The sequence below is a fragment of the Rhipicephalus microplus genome, chromosome 3 (assembly GCF_043290135.1).
Source record: "Rhipicephalus microplus isolate Deutch F79 chromosome 3, USDA_Rmic, whole genome shotgun sequence".
Taxonomy (NCBI): Eukaryota; Metazoa; Arthropoda; class Arachnida; order Ixodida; family Ixodidae; genus Rhipicephalus; species Rhipicephalus microplus.
The window spans coordinates 44,482,179-44,503,049 of NC_134702.1; the positions used below are offsets into that span (position 1 = coordinate 44,482,179).

Here is a 20,871-nt window from a genome sequence, read left to right on the forward strand (position 1 = left end):
TCCACTGTTTCGACCGGTGGACCGGCCTGTTGCACCGCTGGGTTAGCAGAACGGCTTTTACCAGGCTATTAATGCAGAGCTGGTCGGTTTAATACACGAGAAAACTGCTTCGATGTTGCCGGGATTGCAGATTGGTTACGTTACACTCGGCCGCCGATTTGAATGTCACCGGTTTCATCGCAGCCGCGGTGCTCGAACTTCCGTAGAAGCTAAATGCTGGAGGGTCGGGTACCAGTGTATAGGGGCACGTTTAAGAACGCCAGCTGGTCAATCTGCGCGGAGACCCTTTATCACAGCGTGCCTTACGGTGGTTTTGGCGCTTTAAACCCCGGAAATCACGAGAAATCGTTCGAGTTGGAAGTTGTGTACGCGTTACATTCTTTTGATAACTATTTGAGCCGCGGTGGTCTAGTGGCTAAGGTACTCGGCTGCTGACCCGCAGGTCGCGGGATCGAATCCCGGCTGTGGCGGCTGCAATTCCGATGGAGGCGGAAATGTTGTAGGCCTGTGTGCTCAGATTTGGGTGCACGTTAAAGAACCCCGGGTGGTCGAAATTTCCGGGGCCCTCCACTACGGCGTCTCTCATAATCATATGGTGGTTTTGGGACGTTAAACGCCACATATCAATCAATGAAAAAACAACTATACAAAACGCCAACAGTTCCTGTGAACGGGGGAGCGTCAGAGCGCCACATCGCACCGGTGATCCAATTTTTTTTTATCGCGGTGTCACGGCGCAGGTGTCCTTCACCTAGCGGGGAAGTCGCAAAACGCACCTGGTGTTTTTTTTTTTTTTCATATCTCGGAGGCTCCGTTCGTTTTGGCGAGTCCTGCTGTGCCCGCAAAGCTACGCCCTGTCTTATCAAAATGGCAGATGGCAGTACGAAAAAAAAAAAATGAAATGGGTGGATTAAGCATTTGTGAGATATCGTTTTGAGACCTGCACGAAACGTATGAATCGATATTATAATAATAGTCGATTGATAAGCACGACAAGATTATGAGAGGTGCCTCTGTAGAGGGCTCCGGTAATTTCCACTAACTTGTGTTCTTTAATTAAGTGAATCGAAACTGTGCTGCCATTTGCGGACCCGTTTTTAATTAACCTTAACTTGCTCGTACTTCAATTATTTATGAGTGCGTCCTATACATGACAAAGTTAGACTGTTAATACCGCACGCCACAGATGTTGATTACTGACTCATTCAGCTTGTACCTTATAGCGCCTACACAGTGTGCAGTCTTATTTTTTTTTAAATTTCCTTCTCTCTGCCCCTTTCTCTTTATCTCCTTTTCTTTTCTGCTTAAGTAAAACCGGTTGTTCGCTCCACTCAGGCGTCCGTCGAATACGATGCGCTGGAATACGCTTGATTGATTCGCGAGTTGCGAGAAGTTTTTATTAACAATGTGCCCGGTTGATGTCCATTTATTCTTCTTGATTTCAACTATGATATTCTTAACCCTGGTTCGTTCCCTGACCCACTCTGTTCTCTTGTTGCGTCTTAAGGTTCCGTTCCGTTCCATCCCTCGCTGTGTCGTCCTCAATTTAAGCTGAACCCTCTTTTTAATATCCCTGTAACACGACCGAACTCTCTTGAACTCCTTCAACGTAAAACCCCGCTAGGTAGTTCGACGGAGATGGAGTTGTGGCAGTGTCACACGGCAGTGACGAGGTTGCAATAGTTTCCGCGAGGGGGCTCAGCCTGTGCTGTTTGAGTTTCGCACAAGTATCCCGATTTCACCGCTACGTGTTTTTTTGTGAATCTTCGTTATGCGGTTTTTCTTTACAAAAACACACTATGAAGTACGTCTGAAGCAAACAAAGCATTCAAAATTATTTCGAATGGAAACACATTCGCTAATTGTAGGAATGATGGCAGCGACGCTGGCCATCTTGTGCCCGGTAACGCTATGTTTGTTTACAACTGCGCTGTGCTCGGCAACTAGTTGGCTTTGTAGCTTGTGCACCAATGTTCTTGTGTTTCCTTCCCTCGTGAGCGCATCCCAAGTTACCCTTGAATTAGGTCTGGTCCCATTCCTGTAGCCGTCTAAGCAGGTGACAATAATGCAGCGCTGTCAGTCATTCCTCTCCCGGGCACACGCAAACAAGGCGACGACAAGAACCGCACGCATGTACTATGCCCTCCACACCGCGACAAAGAGACACACGTCATGAATGAGTACTGCAACAAAAGAACGTTTAATAATTCAAAAATGTATTTATTGTTGTCACTGCGGCAATTCAGTGCTCGAAAATTTTTTCTGACTTGCCGATACTGGGAACGAGAGCACCTCGTTCCGCTGTAAAGGGAGGTCGTCGGACGTCCTTCGCGATACGCTCCGTTTACCTTCGTTTGCGTAAGGGTTGCCGTACGACACGGACCCCATCTCCTTTGTCGTAAGGACGAAGGGGCTAAACGGTGTTCGCGGTGCCCGTGTGACAGGGGTATAAGCCTCCAGGTTTATGCTCCATAGGTGAGCATACCCGCAAGATGCAGCTGTTATATACCTTCCTCTTGAAAGTTAGTGGCTGATTACTATTCATGATTTGAAAATACTTTCCGAATGTGATCTACCCCATCCTAATTCTTCTAGTTAGTTCTCCCTCGTGACACGGCTCTGCGGTTACTACCTGCCCTAAGTAAACATATTCCTTTACAGATTCTAGTGTGTCTCTACCTATCGCAACATGTTGTTTTCTGTCGAGACTGTTTCACATGATACTTTAGATTTGTGCATATTAATTTTCAGACCCACTGTTCTGCTTTCCGTGTCCGGTTCAGTAATCATGAGCTGTAATTCGTCGTCTGAATTACTCATCAATACAATGTCATCAGTGAATCGCAGGTTACTAAGATACTCTCTTAAAATTCTTACCCTTCACTTTTCCCAATCAAGGTTTTGAAAACCGGTGAATAGCATTGGACAGAACGCGTCTCTCTGCATTACACCCATCTTTATTGGGATTCGGTCGCATTTTTTATGAAGAACAATGTGGATCAACTGTAGATTTCTTTCAGTATGTTTATGCATGGCTGTTCGATGCCCTCCTTGCCTGGTGCCTGCGTTACTGTTGATGTCTCGATTGAGTCAGACGCCTTCTCGTAATCTACGAAAGCCATGTATCTTATGAAAGCCGTGTATAGGACGGCCCGCGGGCAGCGCGGCTTGCGGTCCGGGTCGGCCCAATGCCCTCAGTCGGCGGCAGGCGAATGAATCGATTGGGGCGGCGGTGGAGGGGGGTACGTCGATTTGGGGCTGAGAGGGGGGGGGGGGGGAATCGATGTCGGGCAACACTGCTTGCTCTTCTGTATGACAGAGTGCGTCTCGAAGGAGAAGAGGAGGACGGAAGAGACCGGCTCGCTGGGTTGGCCAAGAAGTGGAGGAGGGATCGGACGACGCTCAGGCTAGACGGGTGCCGGCGCGCCGCTCGGTAACCCAGACACAGCGGCGCCGCCCGGGATCGGCGGCGACACCGACGCCTTTGGTGTGTTTGGAGAGGGAGAAACCGGCGCCAGTTTTAGCGGTTGTGTGTGTGTGTGTGTGTGTATTTGCGGGTTCAGTTTCTTGTGCGCACGTTTCTCGCGCTGTAATGCTGTGTAGTGCTTTTCTTGCGCTTCAACTGGCGGGCATCGTTGTAACTTGCGAAAAAAAAAAAGCTATGAGAGACGCGCTTTGTCTTTGACCATTGCGTCCTGCATCCATGGCTGCCAGAACTGACAAGTACAATAGACGCTGTTCGCGAGAACTTGCAAACTGTGAAAAAAAAAAAAAGATTCGTGGAGCCGAGCTGGTATAGAACTGAGAGGCCCGGATATTCTTCTTCTTTTTTTTATTTTTTTTGCCCGCTGCGCTTGTGGTAAACACTGTAACCGTTGAGCAACCACGGCTGGTTGGTCTCTGTTGGTTGGTCAGTTCCTCAACTAACTGTCGCACCAAGCTCTCAAGTACTTGCTCCGAATCGGACGGTGCAATGGTTTAAGTAATATAAAAGACATTGGTGCCTTCTTCATTATTTGCGTCTTTCTGGTCCGAAGAGCTGTGAAGTCTCAGTTTCGTAGACTTTTCTACAGACTTTGTAGATACATATGCTGCTCCATATACGTGTAAGCTACCAACGTGTCGGGTTGGGCAATCTATAATTTACCTTCCGGTGTTCCCTTCGTTTCCCGTTTCTCTCTCTCTCTCATTAGTCTTGTATGAAAACGCTCTTCCTCTAACGAAGTGAAACCGTGATAGTAGGCAATTCGTGTTCAAGCGACAGCGGACAACGTATACAAAGAAGGGGGATCTCGTTTTCCATCCACTTTACGCCGTGCGCTGCTTTATTCCCCAAGAGCGATCCCGTAGCAACTCGACGTATCGCTGTGATTCTCTCCCGTGCCACCCACCCTCTCGTCTCAACTCAACTAAACCCACCCAACCCCGGCATCTTTTCTTCGCTTTGGAGGGACGGTGCTCGCTGACGCGCGCCTGTGTGTGCGGTGCATGACGAACCCCGGTGAATGGCCCCCCGCTTCTTGCTCTTCTTCCTTGCGTCACTCTCTGTTCTGGCCAGCGGCAGACAGACCGGCAAAAAAAAAAAAGAGTCAGCAAGCAAAAAAAAGAAAGAAAACAAAAACGCCGCGCCTGCGCGGAACGCGCAGGACAGTCACAGCAACAGCTGGAAGAGCGGCCTTTGAGACGGCCTAGAGCCGTCTCAAAACACTCATTGGGTAACTGCTACAAGCAAGCTTGCTGGCTACCCACTGTGCCCTAAATAATCATACTTTTAGATGCGGAAGCATCTTATACTCGCGCCTTGTAGTGCGCCGTCCGCGCCGTCCGCACCGCCTTAGTTGAGCTAATTCATTACGTCTTGTTGAGAAACGGACCGATCCCACCGCTGACCTCCACTGTTGCGCACGATGGGCCGATCCCGCCGAAGCCACCACTGTTGCGTAGAGTATGTTTATCAGCTCGCGACTGCTTCTGCGCAGAGCCGATAAGACGAGCGGACGAGACGACGGTGAGTTAAACAAGGTTTATGTACAGCATATATACAGAGGCGTTACAATTTCGGCACTGGGGCCGACAGAGACTCGAAGAGCCGAACTCTCCTCTCTAACACATAGGTCAGCCTTTCGCCTAAGACCGCTGACTCACACACATGTCGGCCCTCCGACATGGGGACTCCTCTCTCTAGGACTGCCGATCGCGACGCGCCGCAGGGCTTCTTTTATTTACACCGGGTCCAACCAAAATGTCCAATCAGAAGCGCCGCTTTGTCGTCAGGGCAGACTCCTCCAATGGCGCGCCGCGCCAAGCGTCAGACCACCAGGCACGCGGCCGCCGGCTCGCTGTCACGTGCGCCGCTGACTCACTGCACCTGGGCCAGAGGGCGCCGCGCGTGTTCACGCCGTTGAGATGTTCGCGTCGGGCGGGTTGCGGCTGGCCTTGACCCAGATTGCCTTTTTCCGAGGCACGGACGTTTGACGAGGACTCGCTGGCATAACAGCACCCCCGCCGCCAGACAATGCACCGGAAAGACGAGCTGCTTCCACGGGGCTCGGATGTCAGGTGCGCTCGTCCGCCAAGTCCCTCCAGGTTCGCCTCCAGGGCCATGGGGAGAATACAGCTCCAGACTGTTCCGGGAACACATCCCATTTTTGACGACGGATCCCAGCTCCACTGGCTTGTCGCCACAACTTGCTGACCAGCTTCACTCGTCTCTTCTGACCATCTTCGGTTTCAGCACTTGTCGATGGTTCTGCAACTGGCTAAGAACGGTTCGACAACAGACAACACACGACACAAGCAAGTGCCCTCGGTCACCCGACAGAACACCAGACAAAGTATAGTACAACATATACCTATCTACGTGTCTATCGGAATTTTGTTCCCTCTACATCAAGAGGCACATGTGGGACACAAGACTCTTAAAGTAAGAACTTGAATTTTTCACAATTACAACAACGCAACGAATTAGAATACCACAAAGTTGGCCCCTTGAGATCACTCTGAACGAGAGCGCTCAGCCCAGGTCGTGATGAGGTCAAAATTTTGCCCCGAATCGCCAGCGAGAAACCGAAAGGTTGAGAAGGTACTAACTAAACGCACGGCTCAATGCACCTGCATTAGCGTTTACCTTTCCTTCATTTTTTTTTTTTTTTTGATAGCGAACGTCAAAGTTGCGCTGTGGAGCAACATGCTCCACGTCAGTAACCGGCCACCTTTAGGCGACGATACCTATGCGGCACCAAGAGCGGCTCACACCTTCGACGTTGCACAGGGGAACAACGATACGGCTTGCTACGGATTGACTCCTCACCACTGAGCTCGTTATCGTGTTCGATCACCTTCGTGTTTCCGGGACGGTCCGAAAACACATCTTCAAACACCAAAACAATCTTTCTCAGGTCCTCTTTCCGGACTTCACTTAATATAGGCTCTAGGTTTATCTGCTCCCGGATTACTTTCGATCCCCCTTCGATCACCTCACTCGAACTCAAAATTTCTGCTTCCTCTTCCTCTGAAGCACTTAAAAGTAAATTTACGACTGCTTTCAAGTTACTGTGATAAATTTTGTTCGGCCGCCTTCCTAATTTCTCTTCACAATTGGCATCGGAAAGCTTCGATACTACTTTTGCGGGCCCTTCCCAATCAACCTCAAGCTTGTTCCTTTTGAACGGCTGCAGCAGCATTACCTGATTATCAACTTCAAAAGCACGCTTCTTCACCGATTTCTCGCAGTGCTCCTTCGTCAGCACTTGTGCCGCGTTTTTGTGGCTTTTCACTAGCGCTTCAATCGAGAGATCCTCACGCTGCCCTCGAATGAGCGTCTCTCGATCAACTCTCGGCAGCTCGCTCCAACTTTCCGCTACAGGCGAGAGCGTTGCAGCCCTCTCGCTCTGATTCAATGGCGCCATGTCGTCTCCCCCTACCGCGCCGGCCGTGCCGACCGCTTTCGCGACGGGCCGCTCGCGTGACTGCTCACATGACTCATGCGGAAAATTTCCTTTCTGGGGTTCCGTCGACCCGCCGACAAGGTCACTTGAGAGTTCACTGCATTGAACCAGATCAGGCTTCCGCGTTTGCGATCGCGTGAGGGCCATGCACGCTAAGTTGGGGAAGAACGATTTGCCCTGCTCTTTGAGAAGCTGCTCCGAGTTGTTGGAGAAAAGATAAGGAAAACGATCATTTAGCGCGGCAGACACAGCCGCTTCAGTGCAAAGCTTACCGAACGGGCCTTCAATGACAACCGTGGCGATTGGTAAGCGAACACTCTGCTCCTCGGCGACTTGCCTGATCCACGCGCATTCTCCTGTGAAATCATCCGGAGACACCAATGAAGGATGGACAACATCCATGGTTGCCGCTGAGTCTCTAAGCGCTCGGCACGTTTTCTTATTTACTTTAATTTCTTGGAGATACGGCTCCAACAACCGCATGTTTTTTCCTGATTCTCGGATTGTTGCGAAGGCAAATTTTTCCTGACAGTTTCTCGCGATGTGTCCTTCCTTTTTGCAGTTGTAGCAAATTAGCGGCTTCCGTTTGCTTTCCGATTCAAATGCCTGTGTGGTAGAAACCTCACTCGATTTCTCCGCTTCTGTTTGCCCTTCCCCTACACTGTCCTTCGTAAGAGACGGTTCCTTCTTGAAATTACGGTGCGGAGCGGATTTCCGTTGATCAGGTTTCCTTGAAAAGCCCTCTTTCCTTTCATCCTTTTCAACGCGCACTGCCCTGCTATGCAACTTTCGGCGAGCATAATACTCCTCAGCTAACTCAGCTGCCTTATTTAACTGTACTTCCCCAAGTCTGTCCTGCAGCCAAAGTCTGACATCCTCCTCGATGCAGCGGTAGAATTGCTCCAATGCAACGCATTCCACCACTTTATCGCGGTCGTCATAAACACCTTCGCCCTTGAGCCATTCAATCAAATCGGCTTTAAGACGAAACGCGAAGTCAACGTGTGACTCATTCCCCTTTTTAGCATACCGAAACCTTTGCCTGAAAGCCTCGGGTGACAACTTATAACGTCTCAAGAGCACTTCTTTAACCTCGTCATAGCTCTCAAACGCTTCCCTCGACAAGCAAGTTATCGCGTCGGACACTTCGCCGGGAAGAAGAGCTAGCAGGTTCCGCGCCCAAAGAGACTGCTCCAAAGCATTTCGCTCACAGACGTGTTCAAACTTGACGAGATACTTCGCCATGTCCTCGCCTACTACGAACGGTGGCAGTTGGTCCCGAATTCTAAAACCGCTGACCTGAACTGTTGGAGAAGCTACGCTAGGCGCCTGCGAACACTGTAGGATTGCCAATTCTAGTCGTTTCAACTCTAGGCGCTCTTGTCTCTCGGCCTCCTCGCGACGTTCGCGCCTTTCAGCCTCCTCACGTTCGCGAGCTTCACGCCTTTCAGCCTCCTCGCGAGCTTCACGCCTTTCAGCCTCCTCGCGAGCTTCACGCCTTTCAGCCTCCTCGCGAGCTTCACGCCTTTCAGCCTCCTCGCGAGCTTCTCGCCTTTCAGCCTCCTCACGTTCGCGAGCTTCTATTTCCCGCCTTTCAGCCTCCTCACGGCGTGCTTTAATATCCACCCAGGCCTCATCGACTTCCTCAGCCGACACTCCCTCATCCTTCATGATCTCAAGGATCGCTTGCTTTCGTTTCGCACGGCCTAAAGTAATGCCGAGTTCCTCACAAATTTCGATGAGTTCCTTCACTTTAAGGTTCTCCATCGTTCACACTAGCCTCTTGCTGTTTGCCCCTGTTAACAATTTACTTGCCGTACCCACTATAAGCCTACTAGCAAGACGCGCAAGCAATTTTTCACACTCCCGTGTTTACCCCCTCCGCATTAACTTTGGTTTCAAAGCACTTCGACTTTGCTCGAAACGATCAAAGCTCACTATAATGCTTCACACAGCCCTTCTCTAAACTACTACAACCTGAGCTAGAGTAGTCTGGTGAACTGAGGGGAAAACATCAGGCACTCACCGCATCGATGTCGCTGACGCCGGCCGATCCCGCAGCTGCCAACCACTGTTGAGAAACGGACCGATCCCACCGCTGACCTCCACTGTTGCGCACGATGGGCCGATCCCGCCGAAGCCACCACTGTTGCGTAGAGTATGTTTATCAGCTCGCGACTGCTTCTGCGCAGAGCCGATAAGACGAGCGGACGAGACGACGGTGAGTTAAACAAGGTTTATGTACAGCATATATACAGAGGCGTTACAATTTCGGCACTGGGGCCGACAGAGACTCGAAGAGCCGAACTCTCCTCTCTAACACATAGGTCAGCCTTTCGCCTAAGACCGCTGACTCACACACATGTCGGCCCTCCGACATGGGGACTCCTCTCTCTAGGACTGCCGATCGCGACGCGCCGCAGGGCTTCTTTTATTTACACCGGGTCCAACCAAAATGTCCAATCAGAAGCGCCGCTTTGTCGTCAGGGCAGACTCCTCCAATGGCGCGCCGCGCCAAGCGTCAGACCACCAGGCACGCGGCCGCCGGCTCGCTGTCACGTGCGCCGCTGACTCACTGCACCTGGGCCAGAGGGCGCCGCGCGTGTTCACGCCGTTGAGATGTTCGCGTCGGGCGGGTTGCGGCTGGCCTTGACCCAGATTGCCTTTTTCCGAGGCACGGACGTTTGACGAGGACTCGCTGGCATAACAGTCTGATACAATAATCACTCGTTCTCTGCTACTGCAATATTCACGCGTTCATCAAGTATAAGGTTATTTGTTGCACTTCAAAAGCATACATGTGTCCGAGTTAAAACGGTCAAAGTTTCACATTAAATGCACCACGAAGGTAAAGTATTGGTACGGAAACCAGTAACACAAACATGAGCTTGTACGGTAAAGTTAGCTATTTAAAACCTACGCGAGCGTCGGTGCACACTGAACCATGCCTGTGTACTCAGGCATGTGTCTAACTCTGTTACCAGCCACTAAACTGTTTTAGCGGGACGGCTCAGTGCTCTCCCATAGTTGAGTACGAAGTACTCAAAATCGTTCAACATATTAGATGCGGAAGCATCTTATACTCGCGCCTTGTAGTGCGCCGTCCGCGCCGTCCGAACCGCTTCTCGAACATTCGACAGCTGACGCGCGCGCATGCGCCGTCGCGCCGTCGCCCACCATCTGTGCCGCGCGCGCTTCTCCTTCGAGAACATTCGACAGCTGACAGCGCATGCGCCGTCGCCATCTGTGCCGCGCGCGCGCTTCTCCTTCGAGAACATTCGACAGCTGACAGCGCATGCACCGTCGCGCTGTATATATACTCAAGGTCGGCGCTCGCTCGCTCAGTTGCCGCTCGTCCGTTGGTTCGTCGCAATAAATAAAACACCGCCCTTTCGCATACGTGCCGTACGTGTTCACTCATTTAACACCCCATTTCACAACCACGTTAACCAATTTAGCCATCGACCCAAGTAAGTCGCAATTTAACACCCGTTAACCAATTACATGCTTCCGCATCCTCCTCAGTGTTCCCCCGAGGGAAGCTGCGGGCAATTTTTTTTTGTGTAGTTGGCCAGCATTCATTCTTCGGAGAAGTGTAATATCCGCTACACAATTGCTCGGAATTTTGTGCAATTTTTTCGTTGATGTAGTGGATGACGACGATGAAAAATTATGCCTGAAGTGTGTATACGCCACAGTTAATAGGTGATCTAGTACAAGCTTTCGTAATGGGTCGGAGCATTCGTCCACCTTGTTCTTAGGCTATTCGCATTGTGTGACGTCTGGTTGTTTTTTTGCTGTTGTAAAACGCGTTATTGCTCATGTCAACGTGATTAATTTTCCCGAAAACAAGCCTGCCAAGTTTGCGAACAAGCCCCAAACACTGTGTGTCTTTGGTGTTCTAGGGCCGAAGCTCAAGCAAGCCGTGGGTTTGTCCCTCCTAGCTAGTCGTGGTTCGTGAAGCCTATAGTTCAATGACTCACTCAGTAGGTACGGACGGGGGGGGGGGCGCTTCCCCCACTCATCATTCACTCCGTGGATATGCTGGATTTTAGATTTCTTTTTTGTAATTCAAAGAGCTGCAGTAGTAGCAACGTTCTGCTACGGAGTCTCTTTGACAGCCCCAAGGCAGGTGCGTGGGGAGGAGCAGGAGGAATGGAGGTCGCGTAGCTGATCTGAAGGCTGAGTAGGCGATGCTATATATTGCAGGTATGTACGGCAGAGACGGAGAAGGGGGAGGTTGTTGCGTAACTCGTCACCACCAAAGCCTGAAATATGGGGGGAGGGGGTAGTTTGGCAGTGCGTAGGACTTTGGTAGGGGGGGGGGGGATGGACAGGCATTTTCCAAGATGACAGCGCGGTGACGGGTGACTGCTTGTCATTGGGGCAGCTAAAAAAAAAAAAGAGCTCTGTGCAGAAGCAGATGAAGAGAGTGAGGGTCCAGTGGCAGCGTTGCTATTTTTTTTTTCTTTAAATGCGGAGCGTTTCTTTGTAGCACGAGGTAGCATATAGACTCCTGGATGATATCCGGTTGCGTCCACCGATGTGTCCTAATAGCATTGATGGGGAAGGGAGGGGGGCAAGATAAGCTTTAGAATATAGCCTGCTCATTTTCTACACTTTCCTTCCGTTATTTCACGAAATGTAATAATGAAATGTGGCCCCACCGCGGTGGTCTAGTGGCTAAGGTGCTCGGCTGCTGACCCGCAGGTCGCGGGATCAAATCCCGGCTGCGGTGGCTGCATTTTCGATGGAGGCGGAAATGTTGTAGGCCCGTGTGCGCAGATTTGGGTGCACGTTAAAGAACCCCAGGTGGTCAAAATTTCCGGAGCCCTCCACTGCGGCGTCTCTCATAATCGCGTGGTGGTTTTGGGACGTGAAACCCCACATATCAATCAATCATTATTAATTAAATGCTATTTTGAGCTACATAAAAAACATATATTCCCTCGAAGATTACGCACGTTCCTTTTATCTGAAAAACTAAAGAGAAACTTTTATTCTTGAAAGAACTTGAGGACGTGCTTTTAGGTCGACGTTAGGGAGCTTGTAAATGAGGTGACCAGAAGACTTTTGGGGTACAACGCTTGCAGTCTTGAAATTGTCTAACTCAGCAACTCTAACGGTGGTTATCGGTGGTGGCGCCGTCCACGTCCTTATCGCGCATGCTCGCGTCTCGTGCCGGTCCGGGAAGAAACCCGCAAAACTTTCGCTCCCCTCTCCATCTCTCCTCTCGAAAGGCCGACGCAGGCAGCGACGGCTAGTAGAAAAAAAAAAAAAAAAAAAACTCCTCGCGCTGCACAACTGAGCACGCCGTATATGCAGGCACTGGATCGCGCTTTAGGAAATCAGTCAAGGGCGTATTGTCTTTCGCTTGACGTTGAAGACAACACTTTCCCTTTATTCGATAAATAAGAATGATGAAGACTAAATAACAATTAACCATTCCCAAGCCATACACATTTACGCAGCATTCACGCGATAACCCCACTCCACTGTACTTTCACTCGAGTTTCTCCAACGCCGACTAAACTTCAAGGCCGAAAGGCTGCCGCAGTGACGTCAGAGGGTGGGGGCCCAGTTACGCCGCGAACGCGGCGGAAAGCCTGCGTTTCGTTCACGTTTTATGAGAACCAACGCTCCCGCTCTCGCGGCTGCTGCGGCTTGATTGGGCCGAATAAAAGATGTGGAAAAAAAAGTCTTACTGATCATGCTCAGTTGGGCAACTGGGCCCCCAACCTCGCACGTCACTGCGGCAGCCTTTCGGCCTTGAAATTTAGTCGGCGTTGGTTTCTCCCGTGGGAAGACGTGGGCGGCATATTTTTAAGGAAAAAAGCTTCTTAAGCCGTAGGACGTTCCGTCCTCTGTAGTCGTGATAGTAGTCTGTATTTGGTCAACAGATGCCATTGTGTGTGTATGTGTCCTTGAGAATAATATAATTAGATGGCGTTAGTGGTTTTCACGGCATATTCACGGAGTGAATGATGATTAGCCATTGTGTGTGTATGTGTCCTTGAGAATAATATAACTAGATGGCGTTAGTGGTTTTCACGGCATATTCACGGAGTGAATGATGATTAATAGCGCTAACCGTCCGTCCGAGAGTCCTACCGTCTGTCTGTTCTTCCATGCTTCTGTCCACCCGTTTGCACGTCCGTCCATCCGGACGAAAGGACGGACGTTTCGCTCCACTCATCATCACACACTGCGTGGGTATGCTGTTCTTTTTTTTTTTCGACGCGTAAAAGGGAGAGAGTAGAGCAGCAATGAAAAAGAAGACTTCGAGTTCATACAGTCGAGGCAATGAGCTTTTCGTAGAGAGAGAGAAAAGAGAAACTGGGGATATCAAAGGGGGTGGGAAGGAGAGAGAGAGGGGGGTCATATTACGGCTCTGAAAAATAGCACCGCCGCCCGGCGTGCCTTTTTATACTCTTCGGTTCTTACCCCCCCCCTCCCCCCGTATTCACGAACGCTCCTCGACTCGACTTTCACCCTTCACTTGACAGAGTTGAGCACTGCGCCGCTGCTCGGCTGAAAATGACGCTGCGCCACTCAAGAATAGCAGAAAATTATCACTGATACGCAGTGACTTGCCTACATAGAGATGGCGCTCCCATCGGCTTTCTCTAGTGAAGGTGGAGCGTTGAGTGAAGGAGCGTTTGTGTCTATACGGGCATTAGTCGTCGTCGCCTCCTTGTGGCACTGCCGTCGATGCTACTTTTCTATGCCGCGCGAACGGTTGAAACGGCGAAGCCTGGCTCGTTGCAAGGGCGAGCCCTGCTGTGCTAGTTGCTAACTGCCGATCGGAGCTTCGCCGCGCATCTCGGAGGCTTCACAGGCGGGCGAGGCATGCAATGCCTGGTGGCACCAGCGAGCAGTAACAGTAGCTAGCCCTAAAGCCCCTGTACCTACGGAGGAGAGGGGCTTTAGCTAGCCCTAGTTCTTCGCCACAGAGATAGAGAGGGCACTGGCCGGGTTGCATCGAAATCTAAGCAATCGAGCGTACAACGGCTGTTTGTGTATTTTTTTTTTTTACAAGGAAAGCTGTTATGAGAACACAACACGAGTCACGCGCGGCACCGTATAGTTGTCCGCTCCCGCAGCCGCCGCTGGTGTCCGTCACCACTATCACACGACATTAAAAAAAAAAACTTCAGTAAATAAAACGAAAATTCACAGCATATTCACGGAGTGAATGGTGATGAGTGGGGCGAAGCGTCTGTCGTGCTGGTTACGCCTGACGCCGGACAAGGTTATACTAAGTGCAGCTTTGCCCCTGAAACCACCAAGGACACAGGGGGGGGGGGGGGGGGGTCCAACCCGGGTCCGCTGCGTACCAGCCCAGTATTCTACCACTGAGCCACGCCGGTGCTTGGGACTTGTTCTCAAGCTTTCCTTAGGCAGGTTCGATTTAGAGAAAGGAACCGCGTTAATATGAGTAACAAAGCGTTTTAGAACGGCAAAGAAACAACAGGTGTCACACAATGCGAATAACGTAGCGGGTGGGTCACAATGGCTTCTTCTTGATCACCCATTAAAGGTGGAGCACACTCATCTCAGGCATCATTCCTCATCGTTGTCAGCCACTGCATGAACAATTCGTACAATATTCCTTGCAAGTGTTTAGCGGATACCATGCTTCTCCGAAGGACGATGGGCAGCATAGTGAATGGCGGCCTACTACCCAGGAATTGTGATCATTAATGGCGTAGTGGGTAGCCAGCAAGTGTGCTTGTAGCAGTTACCCAAAGAGTGTTTAGAAAAGGCTCTGAAAGGCCGCTCTTCTAGCTTTCGCTGGATTGCGATTGTTTTTCGCAGGATCAACGATTGTTTTTCCTTCGATAATTCCCGATATCGAACCCAGCGTTATTCGTATACATACGAGAAGACCCTGTCTTGTGTGGCAAAATCGGTCCTAGCTTCTCTGCAATGCAAAGTTTCTAGCGGTGCCTGTCAGAATCGCTACTCGGCTATCTAATTGAATCTAGGAGCAGCGCAACAGACGGTGAATGAGTAGCTAACACATGCAGCGTGCTGTGCGTTACCTTGTCGAAACGTCGGCCTCGGCTATATAACTCGTGTTGAGATTTTTTTTCTTTCTTAACCTCTGCTCTTTCAGATTGGCAAGTGCCGTACCTCTAATAAATTTTTTTTAACTCAGGTGTTTCATAAATGGTGCTTAAATTTAAGCGTGCTAATCTTTTTCTTGGCATTTCGGACCCACGCCGAAAGGCAGCCTCCGGTGTCGAACGCGGCACCTCGAGGTTAGTAGCCACGAAACGCCTTTGCAGTCCGCTAAGCTGTGCATTTCGCAGCCTGCTGGCAGGAAAAGCCCACTTACGAGAATCGCTGTCGCGTGCGTGCGAGTTTGTTTAATGTAGTTTATATAGACTACGTAAAATTAACTTTAATTATAGTGATCGCCCTCTAACCCTTGTCTGGCGCATGCGGAAGCGGTCGTTCGCAGCCTCGTCAAGGGCGGGAACTTCAAACGACGTCAACACACACACACACAAAAAAAAATCTCATCCGAAATTGCCCTTTTAAGCGATTTCTTCCATTAGCTTGTGTGTTCGTTCCTGTGCGTGCTATTTGAGTCTAGGATAATTATTACCCCCTCCCCCCTTCTTTCTCTTCTCTGTCTCTATCCAACCGGGCCGGAATGGGAAGAGGGGGGGGGGGGGGGTTGCGAGCAAGAGAGAGGCGCATTTGGCTGCAGAGAAAGAAAGAGAGGTGCAGTGAAAGGGTCGTCTTTGTATATCCATCTCTGCTTTTTACGCAGAGAGAGCCCCGTGTGCACTGTTCATGCACTGCCGCCCTTCCGTTCTCTTGAGAGCCACTTTTTTTTTTCACGTTCTGTTTTGTGTCTCTCTACTTCGATCTTATTTTTAGCCGTATCCTCGCTTCCCCCAGTCGATGATGGCGGCTTGTCCCGTCTCGCTCGCTCTACAGTTATACTGGCACTGGGATTTGGAGAGAGATAGAGAGTGAAAGAGCTAGGTGGGGGGTACGCTTTTCCCCTCTTCTTGTTTCGCAGTCTCATTAGTGGTGCGGGGAGCTTGTTAATTAATTAGCTTCCGCGAAGAAGACGAGCGGCCCGCGATGGGAGGCAAAGGTGTCGAGCGCTTCGGTAGGAGCGTCGAAGCGTCGTTCACGCCCTCTGGCGGTTGATGTGCTGCACTTTCAGTGGCGATGATCAGCTAGCTGCTTTTGCCGCTTGCCGTAAATACACCAAGACAAACACTGCGCTCCGGTCCGCGTGATTGTTTGTGTAGCGCGCTTCCGCAAGAGTTCTTCTCTCTCTCTCTCTCACGCGCTCTCTCTCTCTCTCTTCCCATGTATGTGTTTTAGGGGCGAAACACCTTAGGTTCTCGCCGTTTTTCGGCGTGTCACGTCGTCGTCACGCTATTTCGCAAATGGCCGTGCGCCACGGAATTTGGCTGAACCCCACTATACTGGCCACTGATCAACACTAATGCACATTATGACTTAAAAGGTTCGTTGTTAATGGCTGAAATATTATGCCTGGCTTAGCAGCGGAGTCAAAATCCGTGGCGAAATTCACCGAGGCGCGCAAAATTCTTATCTGAAACCCGAGACACAAACGCGCGTCTCTGTGCTGAAGTCGTCTTTTTGAAACGCCACTTCTCGAAACATGTACGCAAAATGATGGCAGGTTAGAGAGCAAACGTTATTGTCGTTTGTGTTATTGACGTTTGTGGCAATAAATTGTTTCTAAACAAACGTTGTGCTGTGGAAAACACCTGCGAACTCTTCGTGATTCCGGTCCTCATGAATAAAGTTAATCCGGACTGCCGGTTTTCATTTTATTGTACCAAGTGTGCGGGCTTGCTCGATTTTGAACACATGCTCTGGCGCTGCTCGGCAACGGCCGGCGAGGTTTCTCACGGTGAACAGTGGTGGCAGCGAATGCTGCACAGTGACGCGCTGGCGGACCAACTCGGGGCTGTCCAAAGGGCCCGTGTGGCGGCAGAGGGGCTTGGCCTCTCTGTTCGGACGTGGCAGCAGTCAGCATCTGTCCTGGGCTGATCCCCAGGACTTCAAGAAAGTTCTCTATACCATACCACACTGCATGATTCGCCCCTCCCCAGCTGTCACGTTGGTGGTGGTGCAACGCCTTTTCTTTGTTAATGCATTGTGCTTCCTTTTAACTTTCTTTTTTTTAAGTTTTCACGTATATACGTTAAAATATGATGCGTAATAACTTAAGGCGCCTCTGCAATGCGTCGGCGGAACTGCCATGAATAAATAAATAAATATTGCACACTCTTCGACGTGGTGGTATACTGTGCTTTTCCCCTTTATTTTTTCTCTGTTAAAACATGGAGCGCTTCTATCTGCCGTTCGGCGACCATCTAAGTCACTTCTAGTGAAAAGGTCAGCCGGGGAATCAAACGAGAATATCCGGGCAACCATTCAAAAGTAAAAAAAAATGTCGTCTCTGCGGCCCAGTTCATTGTATACCGCTGGGCCTCATTACATGATAAGTTACAAAGATATGTCTTCCGATCTAGTTTACTGTTCCTCTTCGCGTATCAGGCGCGTAAGAATTTCATTTAGTTGTTCCGTGTATCTGTTAAGTGTGTGTGTGTGTGTGTGTGTGTGTGTGTGTGTGTGTGTGTGAACGTGTGTGCGTGCGTGCGTGTGTGTGTGTGTGTGTGTGTGTGTGTGTGTGTGTGTGTGTGTGTGTGTGTGTGTGTGTGTGTGTGTGTGTGTGTGTGTGTGTGTGTGTCGTTAGCGCTGCAACTCGTTCGCTTCGCAAAACGACACTCACGTCGTTGCACTGCTGCGGCTGCGGCGCGTGTCGTTGACACCGCGGCGCAGTACTCCGCCGCTGTGCAGATTGTTCCCAAGGGATCGTTGCCTCTTAGAGAGATTATCTCCGTTCCGTTCGCACTCGGCTTCTAGAGAACGAGCATACGAAGCAGTGTACACCAACAAACACTAAATGCAAGAAGGCAGATGCGACGGCGTTCAACAGCTGTGGCGCATCTTTCGTACACAGCCGCCGCATTCCCTTTCCTCTAGCGACATTGCGCGAGTGTAACGGTCGAGAAACTGGCGAGCTCGTATGCTTCATTTTTTTATTCTTTTTTTTCTGCTAATTTATGATCTTTCTGTTCCCAAGCTGGGCCAACAACTGTGTGCGGCGGTGGCAACGGTTGTGCGGCGCTTGTGTCGTTTAGCCACCGCCGCCCGCAAGCAGCAGCAGCATGCAACATAGTCTCGCTTGCGAATAAATAATCAAAGGGGTGAACGAACTTGTACCTCGCCAAGGAGGTGGCGGAGAGGGCAGGGCTGCGGGAGAAAAAGAAAGAGTTTATGTTGTTTGTCTGTGCCCGACTGAGGTGGCGGGAGCGTGGTTTGATTTTCTTTTCGTTTTATTTTCTTTATTTATTTATTGATCTTTTGCGCGGGAATTTCTTATAAATGTGCGCGCGCGCGCGCGCGCGTGTGTGTGTGTGTGTGTGTGTGTGAGTGCGTGCGCGTTCTAATCATGGTTCTGTTCGTTCTAGCCCGTTTTGCACTGCCGCGTGCGTCTTTTACCACTTTATCGCGTCCGGGCCTCTTCATAAGTTTACCAATCAATCAATCAATCGATCAGAAGCTTCCCGAAAGACCCTTCTGCCCTAACGTCGGCTCCAGCCAGACGCTCCCCTCTGCACATACATCTGTGTCACCGACGTCAGAGAGTGGCGCCTGGCACGTCCTCCGCTGACGCCCCGCTGCTGAACTTGGGAAGAAGGTGTCAGTTAGGTCATTCGGTAATGTGGCGACCCTGCTCCCTGTGTGCTTAATTTATATTCGTTGTTGTCCTCTTTTAACACGGTATATCCGATAAGCTCGCACACTTCGTTCAAGCACTCTCTTTCTTCCTCCTTCCCTTCCCCCGCTCACAAATCAGCCTAAGTTGATATGCGGTGTGTTTTTCATCAACGACCTAACCTAATCGGCCTCGTTGGAATGTGAGCACTAAATTGCTCTGGTGATAATGTAGATGCCGGACGTGGCGCAGTGATCGTTCTCAATTCGTCATCTAGGGCTGTGCCAATGTGTCGCCCTTGCGGCTGAGGCTGGTCTTGAACAGCTTTGTGTGTACATAAGAAAACCTATAGACGAGTGGTGCGTTGTAGGGGCAGACGCAGTGTCGGTGACCGCGGGGGCGTACGAACAGTCGCTGTGCACTTTCACCGTCGTTGTTGTTGCGGCGGCGGTGGTGGTCACTCACGGCGTGTTGTGTGCCTGCATCGACGACTTTACAGCTGGGCTTTTGAAATGCGAAGTGGCTCTTGACTCACGTGTGTAATGCCGTACGTACGTGCGTCCGTACGAAGCGCTTCAACGCGTTCCCCTTGCCGCGAGCGTTGGAGCGGTGCCAAGTAGGTCACGCCGCAGCTGCGCGTTGACGTCACGCTTCTCTCACAGGTGTGTGCTGACGTCACTTTCCCTCACCCGCAACACACTCGCCGCACCACCCGCAGCTGCCGTTGCTTCGGCCCGCTCGCAACACACTTCTCCCTAGCTTCACCCTCTCCACCGCCCGCAGCGCCCGACGTCGTGTGGAAACACTCTTTCGGCTTGTTTATCTGTGATGAAACTTACACGAAACCCAACCCGCCTCCTGTGTCCTTTGTTCCAAACAGGCGTTGACTCGAGTAAACGCTACACCGAGGTTCGCTTCAAACCCTTTTGCCAGCACCCGAGTCGACGCCCATTTCAACCGACGCCCGTTTCACATCCCATTAGGGTTTCCTTCGGGGTGATGGTCCATAATTTTTTGTTTCTCTCTCTCTGACTGTCTGTCTACTTGCGGGCACTTCTTTTTAACTCCTCAAACAGAAAGAAAGGAGACTCCCGTCTTTAGCTTCCACGTCTATAAACAGTGCCGAACTGGTGAAGCCTGCCGGCTATTGTGAGAGCAATGTGGGTCAACGCTCGCGCGGTCGTCGTTTGAAAGCTTAAGAGCCCGCGGGTCGGGGCCCGGCACCTCTCGCGAAAAAGCGTGGTCGTTTACTAAGCGCGAGCATTTGAACCCCCGAAGAGAACAACGAAGACAAAACAGCTGTCAGTTGAAAACAATAACGCTCTCATAAACAACGCAGTTTCTAAAAAACAACAAAAAACGTTAGGTTACACCTTTCGAAGGCAGCGGTGTTGCCACATCAAAAGCGGATGCGCGCATAGCTGCACCAGTGAGCGTGCGCACTAAAACTGACGTCATGAACAGGACAGTCGGTCGATGACCCCGCCGTGGGAGAACATTTTCGAGTACGGGAACGGGTCTATTGCAAAGGATGCGGATGTAACCTCTACTGCGCTTCGCTCATCCGCCGGAGCCGGTACTGGCCCGGTTAGCTACCCTGTGATTTGGAAAGAGAACCAAGAGATGATAGGGAGGGGGAAAGAAATAACTCACGGCAGAAGTGTGGTCTGAGTTATCTTGTGGCCGGCTGTACGCGTCAAAGCTTTCAGAACACTGTACTCAAGCTAACAAGCGAAAACTCTCTCGTTTTCAACTTCGGCCGCCGCCCTGCAGGGGGCGGCACAAGTCGTGCTGCTCTCCTTTCTATATTAAAAAAAATGTCACAGAAAAAACACTTTGCAATCTTGCTTGTTGTGTATTTTGCTCATCCTGCTTGGATTTTGTCCGCAGTATCTTGTAAATGAATAAAAATAAACGGCAAGAAATATGGGGGGAGGTGAAGGGGCAAGCACCCGGCTGGGCCTCCGCTCTGAACAGCTGAGTCGCACGTGTGTATGCACGTGTGTGACGAGTACAACTGCTGGCAGTGGCTGCTTGCTTGCTTGCTCGCTCACTCTTTCGTCGACTCCCCGTTCGCCCGTCGACCCGGTTCCCCACTTGCTCTGCTGGGCATCCCGCTGTGTCGGAGCTGCCGCCGCC

General features: G+C 50.8%; 2 protein-coding genes across 3 annotated transcripts in view; one reads left to right on the plus strand and one right to left on the minus strand.

Annotated features, from left to right (window-relative positions):
• Positions 1 to 20,871, plus strand: part of LOC119161604 (ski oncogene) — a 159,293-nt gene that overhangs the window by 82,363 nt on the left and 56,059 nt on the right. The gene's annotated exons all lie outside the window — the stretch shown is intronic.
• LOC142803706 (uncharacterized) lies at positions 5,006 to 9,651 on the minus strand. 2 transcript variants are annotated; one of them, XM_075889362.1, is made up of 2 exons: positions 8,500 to 9,651; positions 5,006 to 8,418 (listed from the first exon to the last, which is right to left on the minus strand). In XM_075889362.1, the coding sequence occupies exons 1-2, from the start codon at positions 8,712 to 8,714 to the stop codon at positions 6,198 to 6,200; spliced, it is 2,436 nt and encodes an 811-aa protein (XP_075745477.1). In that variant the 5' UTR covers positions 8,715 to 9,651; the 3' UTR covers positions 5,006 to 6,197. The 2 variants fall into 2 exon arrangements, with proteins under 2 accessions (XP_075745477.1, XP_075745478.1); XM_075889363.1 differs by having other exon boundaries at positions 5,006 to 8,348; positions 8,484 to 9,651.

Coding starts and splice junctions, on each gene's coding strand:
- LOC142803706 (XM_075889362.1), bottom strand. CDS start 8,714: ATGGAGAACCTTAAAGTGAAGGAACTCATCGAAATTTGTGAGGAACTC. Junction 8,419..8,499: donor GAACGTGAGGAGGCTGAAAG/GCGAGAAGCTCG, acceptor GGAGGCTGAAAG/GCGTGAAGCTCGCGAGGAGG.